The 11,399-nt window shown below is 44.5% G+C and overlaps 1 protein-coding gene across 1 annotated transcript in view; it reads right to left on the bottom strand.

The window, feature by feature from the left end:
* The window catches only part of robo1 (roundabout, axon guidance receptor, homolog 1 (Drosophila)), a 397,432-nt gene extending 394,003 nt beyond the window's left edge, over positions 1-3,429 (bottom strand). The window contains exon 1 of the mRNA XM_090223910.1: positions 2,381-3,429. Within this exon, the coding sequence (XP_090080036.1) occupies positions 2,381-2,522 (142 nt within the window). The 5' untranslated portion in view covers positions 2,523-3,429. The remainder of the gene's footprint in view (positions 1-2,380) is intronic.
* Positions 3,430-11,399: the final 7,970 nt, after the last annotated feature.

Here is an 11,399-nt window from a genome sequence, read left to right as displayed (position 1 = left end):
AAGGTGGCGCGTTCTGTCTTCTAGAGATGAACGTACTTTGGTGCGAAAAGTATTGTGAAGATGCTGGAGGAAACATGTACAGAAGTATCTATATCCACAGTAAAACAAGTCTTATATCAACATAACCTGAAAGGCCGCTCAGCAAGGAAGAAGCCACTGCTCCAAAACCGCCATAAAAAATCCAGACTACGGTTGGGGACAAAGATCGTACTTTTTGTAGAAATGTCTTATGGTCTGATGAAAACAAATATAACTGTTTGGCCATCATGACCATTGTTATGTTTGGAGGAAAAAGGGGGAAGCTTGCAAGCCGAAGAACACTGTCACGCCCTGACCTTAGAGAACCTTTTACTTCTATATTTTGGTTAGGTAAGGGTGTGACTAGGGTGGGTAGTCTAGTTTTTTATTTTCTATGTTGGCCTGGTATGGTTCCCTATCAGAGGCAGCTGTCTATCGTTGTCTCTGATTGGGGATCATATTTAGGCAGCCTTTTTTCCACCTGTTGTGTGTGTGATCTTGATTTTGTATTGTTGCTTTTTAGCCCTACAAAGCTGTATGTTTAGTTTGTTACTCTTTCTTGTTTTGTGCCGGTTATCATAAATAAAAAATAATTAACCTACCCCAAGCTGCATCTTGGTCCGACCATCCTTCCAACAACAATCGTTGCAAACACCATCCCAACCTTGAAGCACGGGGTGGCAGCATCATGTTGTGGGGGTGCTTTGCTGCAGGAGTGATTGGTGCACTTCACAAAATAGATGGCAGCATGAGGAAGGAAAATTATGTGGATATTTTGAAGCAACATTTAAGTACATCAGTCAGGAAGTTAAAGCTTGGTCGCAAATGGGTCTTCCAAATGGCTTAAGGACAACAAAGTCAAGGTATTGGAGTGGCCATCACAAAGCCTTGACCTCAATCCTATAGAAAATGTGTGGGCAGAACTGAAAAAGCGTGTGTGAGCAAGGAGGCCTACAAACCTGACTCAGTTACACCAGCTCTGTTAGGAGGAATGGGCCAAAATTCACCCAACTTATTGTGGGAAGCTTGTGGAAGGCTACCTGAAACATTTGACCCAAGTTCAACAATTTAAAGGCAATGCTACCAAATACTAATTGAGTGTATGTAACCTTCTGACCCACTGGGAATGTGATGAAATAAATAAAAGCTGAAATAAATCATTCTCTTAACTATTATTCTGACATTTCACATTCTTAAAATAAAGTGGTGATCCTCACTGACCTAAAACAGGGCATTTTTACTAGGATTAAATGTCAGGAATTGTGAAAAACTGAGTTTAAATGTATTTGGCTAAGGTGTATGTAAACCTCTGACTTCAACTGTACATAAAATAAAGAAAATGTTTCCTGACATACAGAGAGAAACCAGTGCCAATATTTTGGAGGGAAAAACTCACATTTTACAAGCTCAGACAAGTAACTAAAAAGTGTGCCTTGTCTAGTGATGCTAAAACACACTGACCTGGTCTCCTTGGAGAAGACAGAAGACATGACTTTGTACGTGTCACACAGTCAGTCATTTAATCTTGGAACAGTATCAAGGCTTCTCTATCTCCCTTCAACCTCCAGAAGGGGACAGGACAGTTAGGGACACTCTCTGCCAGTTCATCGCTCAGTGTCAAACAGCGATCGCATGCCAAACAATCACATTAGCCTTGCAGTCTAAAAGCTGGGGGACAGACAGTGCTGGTAGCCACAGTGAACTATAGCCCTCCCTGCTCATTACTGGGGTCTCTCTATCTCTCTCTCTCTCCCTCCCTCCCTCCCTCCCTCCCTCCAGACAGACCACATCTCAGCATCTATAATGCACTCACGCCTGAAGAGAGACACTCAGCTTTTTACTGGGAAGGAAATTGCCAGTCGGGCCTCGCTCAACAGCTTTTAACAACTCAACACTGATCAACTAATGACTGTCTGAGATGGAGTGGCTGAGAAATAGTCATGTTGGAAATACAGTAGGAGAGAGGTGGAGAGAAAATTAGAGTGAGCGAGATTAAGAGAGTGAGGGTAAAGTATGTCTAGAAGTAGTCATAACAAAGTTAAATAACTGCAAACAAAGCTCAGAGCCACACACATTACTATTCTAAGCCTGGCAGGTAATGCCAGTTCTTTCATCTTTTCACTGATAAATGATTTGCCTCCCATCTGCAGCTGTCTGTCAGCAGAGGACCGAGACGACACGTCTGAATGAACACGAAGCTTAGAGCTCAACTTCATCAAACTGGTATCAAAGAGAGAGAGAAAAATGTATCAAAACAGGGAGAGATGTGCATGGACACCCTCCCATGCGACAGACAGAGGGAAAGAGAGATACAGAGAGAGGGAGTGTAGTAGTTTTGGGAGCTGGAGGAGGGGTTACTCACGGGTCCTGTCACCTTTCCACCTCCAGCCACTCTTGTACCTCCCCTGTCCATCCCCTGGCATACATGCTCCACTCAGCACTTCCAGCAGCAGCAGCAGCAGGGGCATCCGCCTTGCAGCCATGCCTGCCTCCACAGCTCTCATTGGGGTTAGAGAACAGAGGAGAGGGCCGAAGGGAGAGACGTGCCTGGTTCTCTCATATCACACACAGCTGTGAGGGGGGATCCAGAGTCCAACAACACCACCTCCCCTTCCTCCTCCTCCTTCACAGTTTCAGCCCAGGTCACACCATCCACAGCCAACCTTGACAGCCCCCCTCTTCCTGCAGGACTGGACTGATTCCTTTGAAGGCAACAGCAGTGTTGGCGAGTTGGCTGGGGAGGCGAGGTGGCTGGGTAGGCTGACTATAATTCCAGCATGGGCACACAGGCAGATTAAAGTCTGGATTGCTGCAGCTATGCTCTGAAATATTGATCCCACTTTTTTCTATCCGTCTTCTCTCTTCCCTCTTCCTCTTCTTTCTCTGCCTCTCAGAGTTGGTGGAGTATTTATTGGAGTCCTGCTGAAATGCTTATAGGCTCAGCTTCACCGGAGACACTTCCCATGAAGTGCTGGAGAGAAGTGTTTTCCTCTTGCTATGTAGAAGTTGCTGAGAGCAGTAGCAGTAGCAGAGCAGAGACACTTCCCATGGAGTGCTGGAGAGAAGTGTTTTCCTTGTGCTATGTAGAAGTTGCTGAGAGCAGTAGCTGTAGCAGAGCAGAGACACTTCGGCGACGGTCAGGTCCGGTGACAGTGATAGTGACACATCACTGATCCGACAGCTCTTTCTCAGGCAGTTACTGGCCACGGCTAACAGTCTGTGTGTCCCTCCTCCCCCTCCGTACAGCACCCACCTCTTCTTACATCACAGGAGACAGTGTTGATATGAATATAAGAAATACATGAGAGAGAGAGAGAGAGAGAGAGAGAGAGAGAGAGAGAGCATTCTCAACACAGCAGCCTTGACACTGCAAACAGAGACTCTGAGGGAGGGAGAACCACCACGAGTAACAGAGAGAGGAAAGGAGGGAGGGAGAGAAAGAGAGACATGGAGGGAGGGAGAGAAAGAGAGACGGAGGGAGGGAGAGAGAGAGAGAGAGAGAGAGAGAGAGAGAGAGAGAGAGAGAGAGAGAGACTAGAGCGGGGGCTGTGAATGGATATTTCACAAGTGCTGAATCTCTTGTCCTGTCGTCTGTTCTGTGATGCTCTCCGTCTGGATTATCCTTCATCTATCTACAACTATGGTGTGTGTGTGTGTGTGTGTGTGTGTGTGTGTGTGTGTGTGTGTGTGTGTGTGTGTGTGTGTGTGTGTCCGTGTGTGTGTGTGAGTGTGTTCTCACAAGCAGATTAATCCAGTGCTCTCTGAGAGCGCAAACATTTCCTGCAGCAGCTTGCCGTCCTACCCGACACACACCTGTACACACAGGCAGACAGGAAGACAGGCTGACAGGCATGCAGACAGGAAGACATGCTCACAGGCAGACAGACAGACAGGAAGAGAGGCTGACAGGCAGGCAGACAGGAAGACAGGCTGACAGGCAGGCAGACAGGAAGACAGGCTGACAGGCAGGCAGACAGGAAGACAGGCTCACAGGCAGACAGACAGACAGGAAGACAGGCTGACAAGCATGCAGACAGACTGACAGGCAGACAGGCAGGCAGACAGGAAGACAGGCTGACAGGCACGCAGACAGGAAGACAGGCTGACAGGCTGACAAGCTGACAGGCATGCAGACAGGCAGGCAGACAGGCTGACAGGCATGCAGACAGGCTGACAGGCAGACAGGAAGGCAGGCTCACAGGCAGACAGACAGGCAGACAGGAAGACAGGCTCACAGGCAGACAGACAGGAAGACAGGCTTACAGGCAGACAGGAAGACAGGCTTACAGGCAGACAGGAAGACAGGCGGACAGGCAGACAGGAAGACAGACAGGCAGACAGGAAGACAGGCTCACAGGCAGACAGACAGGCAGACAGGCAGACAGGCAGACAGGCTCACAGGCAGACAGACAGGTAGACAGGAAGACAGGCATACAGGCAACCATGTGCACCACAAAACTGGTTCTACTTCTGTCAGTCTGGCAGTGACACTATGGAGAAGAGGAGACCTAAAAATGTCCAGAAAGGGAGTGAACAAACGTAACACAACACGCATAAGCTGTAAGAGCTTTTCCTTGAATATGTTTCAGACACACACACACACACACACACACACACACACACACACAGTATATTTCATTACAAAGCGTGCTCAGCAACTGTGGGTTTTGAGTTACACCACTTGTTTCCTCCGGCGGTCCGGTCTGTCAGGAGGCAGGTGAGAGCAGTGGAACATGGGAGACTGGAGGTGTCAGCAGCCCCCCCCCCCCCCCCCCCCCCTAACGACAGTGTCCTTCCTCATGAGTTGTGTGAATAACAGAGTGCCTAACGACAGTGTTCCTATTGGTCAGCCAGGTAACCATGTTCTGGTCCTGAGGGGCTGCTCTCCTGCTGATATAATTAAACCCTGTGCATTAAACTCTGATAAAGCTCTGATTAGAACTAGCCTCTAATGATTAGGCTTTGGGAATGATTACTAGTGGAGAGAAGGTAAAGATAGAGCGCAGGCGTTTCCAACGCTCACAGCCCTCCAGAACTCCATGCAGTCACACCCTCTTGACAGTCAATGGCGCAGTTAATGCAATCACTTGAAGTGGAACACAGTTAACTGTAGGTGAAAAGTCAAAGGCAATCTACAAAGTAGAAGTACTGTTGGAATGGACAGTTTGAATCCCAGGTATATCAGTCTGATGGTATCAGGGCTTTGTGTGTGACAGGAGAGGAGTGAGAGGATCCTCTGCTTCTTCAGAGAGTAGAGACAGTTGACGGCTCTCTCTGTACCTCACACACACACACACACACACACACACACACACACACTGGGCTGGAGGATATTATCTCACTGTTTACCTATGGTCAGACAAGGGTAAAGCCCCTTGTGGGGAAAATAAGTCAACCAGGAACATTCTCCTCTGCCAAGGTAAATCAAACATCATCAACTCTGATCATAATACAGTTACTATGCAACCGGTCCTTCCTGCAATACAGTATGTGGTTGTTCTTATATTGAATAAAGAAAATGTCATATATTTTCTAGAAACCAGTTTCCATACAATGTTAATGCAGCATCATTCAGAGCCACTTGAAGTTTCTCTGGACTTGACAATACTGTTACATTTCCCTTTAATAATTGCACACACAAATCAGTTATCTTTCCAATGATTCAGTATTATTACAGAAACACTGAGATTCATAAACTCTGTCTGGACTCTGCAGGAGCTGTATAGCTTGAAGAGCTGAGAGTTGAAACAATGCAGCACTCCCATCTCTCCTTTACAAGCAGAAAGTTGTTCTCCCAATGACTCTCCTTTACAAACAGAGAGTTGTTCTCCCAATGACTCTCCTTTACAAGCAGAGAGTCGATCTCCCAATGACTCTCCTTTACAAACAGAGAGTTGATCTCCCAATGACTCTCCTTTACAAACAGAGAGTCGATCTCCCAATGACTCTCCTTTACAAACAGAGAGTCGTTCTCCTAATAACTCTCCTTTACAAACAGAGAGTCGATCTCCCAATGACTCTCCTTTACAAACAGAGAGTCGTTTTCCTAATAACTCCCCCTTACAAGCAGATATCCGTTCGTCCAACGACTCTCCTTTACAAGCAGAGAGTTGTTCTCCCAATGACTCTCCTTTACAAGCAGGTAGTCGTTCTCCCAATAACTCTCCTTTACAATCAGAGAGTCATTCTCCCAATGACTCTTCTTTACAAGCAGAGTTGTTCTCCCAATGACTCTCCTTTACAAGCAGAGAGTTGTTCTCCCAAGGACTCTCCTTTACAAGCAGGGATTTGTTCCCCCAAGGACTCTCCTTTACAAGCAGAGTCATTCTCCCAATAACTCTCCTTTACAAGCAGGGAGTCGTTCTCCAAATTACTCTGATTTACAAGCAGAGAGTTGTTCTCCCAATGACTCTCCTTTACAAGCAGGGAGTTGTTCTCCCAATGACTCTTCTTTACAAGCAGGGAGTTGTTCTCCCAATGACTCTCCTTTACAAGCAGAGAGTTGTTCTCCCAATGACTCTCCTTTACAAGCAGAGAGTTGTTCTCCCAATGACTCTCCTTTACAAGCAGGGAGTCGTTCTCCCAATGACCTTGTGCATGAGAATGATTTAGAAACTGCTGTCGTGTAGCAATAAAGCTAGATGGAAGTAATGAGAGAACCGATCTCGCTATCTCTTACCATCCATCACCCCGCTCTCTCTCTCCATGCCTCTGTTTTTCAGATTTTAACAGAGATTATACAAGAAACTTACAGAGAGAATACAATTGATGTTTACTGCATGCTAGCATCAAAGGTACTGCCACTGCAGCCTCCACAGCTTATCCACACCACATCATACATGCTTTATCTTTTATATCTATCTGTCCTTCCAGCATGGCGTGCTGGCCCCTCTCCTGGTGCCTACGGTGCCATCAGAGAGCAGTGTGATTGGTGGTACCGAGAGGCCCAGCAGGAGAACTGAGGCACCACCAGGTGGTCTGGAACACAATGAGCACCAGGGACTGGCACACACAAGCGTCGCAACACACACACACACACACACACACACACACACACACACACACACACACACACACAAACGTAAACTATATATACAAAAGTATGTGGACACCCCTATTTCAGCCACACCAGTTGCTGACAGGTGTATAAAATTGAGCACACCTCCATGCAATCTCCATGTTACTGTGAAGTGGAAACGTCTAGGAGCAACAACTGCTCAGCCACGAAGTGGTGGGCCACACAACCTCACAGAACGAGAATGCCGAATGCTGAAGGTTGTAACGTGTAAAAATCATCTCTCCTCAGTTGCAACACTCCCTACCGAGTTCCAAACTGCGTCTGGAAGCAATGTCAGCACAATAACTGTTTGTCGGGAGCTTCATGAAATGGGTTTCCATGGTCGAGCAGCCACACAAGCTTAAGATCAGCATACGCAATGCTGGAGTGGGGTAAAGCTCGCCGACATTGGACTCTGGAGCAGTGGAAACACGTTTTCTGGAGTGAAGAATCACGCTTCACTATTTGGCAGTCCAACAGACATATCTGGGTTTAATGTATGCCAGGAGAACGCAACCTGCTCAAATGCATAGTAACAACTATAACGTTTGGTGGATGAGGAACAATGGTCTGGGGCTGTTTTTCATGGTTCAGGCTAGGACTCTTAGTTCCGGTGGAGGGAAATCTTAACACTACAGCATACAATGGCATTTTAGATGATTCTGTGCTTCCAACTTTGTGACAACAGTTTGGGGAGGCCCTTTTCTGTTTCAGCATGACAATGCCCCCATAAACGAAGCGAGGTCTATACAAAAATGGTTTGTCAAGGTGGGTGTGGAAAAACTTGATTGGCCTGCACAGAGCCCTGACCTCAACCCCATGGAACACCTTTGGGATGAATTGAAACGCTGACTGTGAGCCAGGCCTAACCGCCCAACCTCAGTGCCCGACCTGTTCTTGTGGCTGAATGGAAGCAAGTCTCCACAGCAATGCTCCAACATCACGTGGAAAGACTTCCCAGAAGAGTGAAGGCTGTTATAGCAGCAAAGTGGCAATTTTGTAATGAGATGTTCGACGAGCTGGTGTCCACATACTTTTGGTGATGTAGTGTAAGTGGTTTGAGGATCTATAGTTTGAATAAACAGTGAATAGTATTAATTTGTATCAATGTTTACATACTGCTTTACAGTTGTGGAAAAGGTAGACAATTGTCATACTTAACTTAAGGCTAGGCAGAATACTGCCCCCTTTGGAGGAATTGCGTGCCCATAGTAAACTGAAAAAAAATCTGTCCAAAATTGCTAATATATGCATATAATAATTATTATTGGATAGAAAACACTCTAAAGCTTCTAAAACCGTTGGAATTATGTCTGTAAGTATAGCAGAACTCAGGGCAGGCATTCTTCCAAACTAGTTTTGGGATCATGAAAGTTGGGGCAACTTTGACGTGATCGCCCCCACCCTTCCCAACCAGCTATGGATCTGGGGACACTTTCTATGTCTTCCACTAGATGTCCTCATTCAGTAGAGCATTTAATCGTTCAAATTCCGCGAGATTTGGCCCTATGGGAGTGAATTGAGTGAGTGTCGCGAGAAAATACCTGTGCGTTAGGGCGCGAATTGGTTACATTCATTCCTTTTTTCCAGCACTCCTTTGTTCCAGCATTTTGACCGGTTGAATTAAAAATTGTTTTGTACATTTAGAACATCCTAAAGCTTGATTCTGCACTTAGTTTGACCTGTTTAGTCAACATATAATATGTAATTTTGAAGTTTTGATGCTCAACTTTTCTGGACCAGAGGACATTTTGGGTGCATTTCAGCTGATATTGTTAGCAGATGCTAATACAAAGACACAAGACTTGAAACCAAACAATGTTTTGGGTAAGTATGAACCCTTCCAGTACATTCTGAATGAAGACCATCAAAGGTAAGGGAATATTTATGCTGAAATTGTGTGTTTCTGTTGACTCCAACATAGCGGAGAAATATTGCATATGTCTGAGCACCGACTCAGAATATTGAATAGTGAGCGATTTCTGTAACGTTAAAAAGAAATGTAACAAAGCGATTGCATTAAGAAGCAGTGTATCTTTCTAACTATATGTAGAACATGTATATTTAGTCAAAGTTTATGATGTCTATTTATGTTATCTTGCGGCGCTATCTATATTTTCTGCGGACATTTTTCAGTATTTTCTGAACATGAATTCAATGTAAATGGACATTTATGGATATAAATGGCATATTATTGAAATTTTTTTTTTACTGTGTAACATGTCCTATTACTGTCATCTGATGAAGATTTTCAAAAGGTTAGTGGATTATTTATCTTTTAATCCTGCTTTTATAATTTTATATTTTCTGGGACAAAATGGCTGCCTCTTGTCTTCGTTTCGGTGGTGGTCTAATATAAATATGTGGTGTGTTTTCGCCGTAAAACATTTAACAAATCCGACATGCTGGGTAGATGAACAAGGTGTTCATCTTTCATTTGAGGTATTGGACTTGTTAATGTGTGGAGGTTAAATATTTCTAAGAATATTTTTGCGTTCCATGCGTCACGTTCCAGCTGAACGTGGGAGGGGTCGTTCCCAAAAGGGAACCCTCACCCGTCATCAGGTTTTAAGTAAAAGTATAGATACCTTAATAGAAAGTTCCTCAAGTAAAAGTGAAAGTCACCCAGTAAAATACTACTTGAGTAAAAGTCTAAAAGTATTTGATTTTAAATATACTTAAATATCAAAAGTAAATGTAATTGCTAAAATCTACTAGTATAAAAAGTAAAAGTATGAATCATTTCAAATTCCTTATTTTAAGCAATGCAGACAGCACCATTTTCTTGTTTTTAAAATGTATGGACAGCCAGGGGCACACTCCCACACTCAAACATTATTTACAAAAGATATATTTGTGTTCAGTGAGTCTGCCAGATCAGAGGCAGGAGGGATGACCACGTGTTCTCTTGATAAGTGTGTGAATTGGACCATGTTCCTGTCCTGCTAAGCATTCATGTAACTAGTACTTTTGTGTGTCAGGGAAAATGTATGGAGTAAAAAGTACATTATATTCTTTAGGAATGTAGTGAAGTAAAAGTAAAAGTAGTAAAAAATATAAATAGTAAAGTACAGATACCCCAAAAAATGACTTACGTAGTACTTTAAAGTATTTTTACTTAAGTGCTTTACACCACTGCTGCTTTACTCATCTCATATTTATATAATGTATTCTATTATACTTTATTTTAGTCAATGCCACTCAGACATTGCTATATCTAATATTTATATATTTCTTCATTCCATTCTTTAACTTTTAGATTTGTGTGTATTGTGGTGAATCGTTTTTTGATACTACTGCAGTGGTGGAGCTAAGAACACAAGCATTTCGCTACGCCTGCAATAACATCTGCTAAATATGTGTTGGTGACCAATAAAAATGGATGCGATTTGATGTGCCTCCTGAGAGAGGAAGCATTTGACCTGAATTGTTAATGCCAATGTCCTAGTCAATACCTCCCCCGGCCACAGACACCTACTGAGCCAGGTCAGACACCTACTGAGCCAGGTCAGACACCTACTGAGCCAGGTCAGACACCTAATGAGCCAGGTCAGACACCTACTGAGCCAGGTCAGACACCTACTGAGCCAGGTCAGACACCTGCTGAGCCAGGTCAGACACCTGCTGAGCCAGGTCAGACACCTACTGAGCCAGGTCAGACACCTACTGAGCCAGGTCAGACACCTACTGAGCCAGGTCAGACACCGACTTAGCCAGGTCAGACACCTGCTGAGCCAGGTCAGACACCTACTGAGCCAGGTCAGACACCTACTGAGCCAGGTCAGACACCTACTGAGCCAGGTCAGCCACCTACAGTGTCAGGGTCACTCAGTAACAACCTCTATAGCCCGTGTCTCATACCAGGCCAGACCATTCCCTAATCAACCTGTCTGAGAGATCAATGGTTCCCCCACACCCAGCTCACTGTATACTTGCTCAAAACTGTATTGATGTATTTATTTCACCTTTATTTAACCAGGTAGGCCAGTTGAGAACAAGTTCTCATTTGCAACTGCGACCTGGCCAAGATAAAGCAATGCACATACAACAACACAGAGTTACACATGGAATAAACAAACATACAGTCAATAAAACAGTAGAAAATGTCTATGTACAGCATGTGCAAATGAGGTGAGATAAGGGAGGTAAGGAAACAAATAGGCCATGGTGGCGAAGTAATTACAATATAGCAATTAAACACTGGAATGGTAGATGTGCAGAAGATGAATGTGCAAGTAAAAATACTGGGTGCAAAGGAGCAAGATAAATACATAAATACAGTATGAGGATGAGGTAGATGGATGGGCTATTTACAGATGGGCTA

This window comes from Oncorhynchus mykiss, chromosome 27, assembly GCF_057628025.1.
Source record: "Oncorhynchus mykiss isolate SJ-2025 chromosome 27, ASM5762802v1, whole genome shotgun sequence".
NCBI classification, from domain to species: Eukaryota; Metazoa; Chordata; class Actinopteri; order Salmoniformes; family Salmonidae; genus Oncorhynchus; species Oncorhynchus mykiss.
The sequence above is the reverse complement of the archived record's forward strand: the minus strand, read 5'-3'. Positions and strand labels throughout refer to the sequence as shown.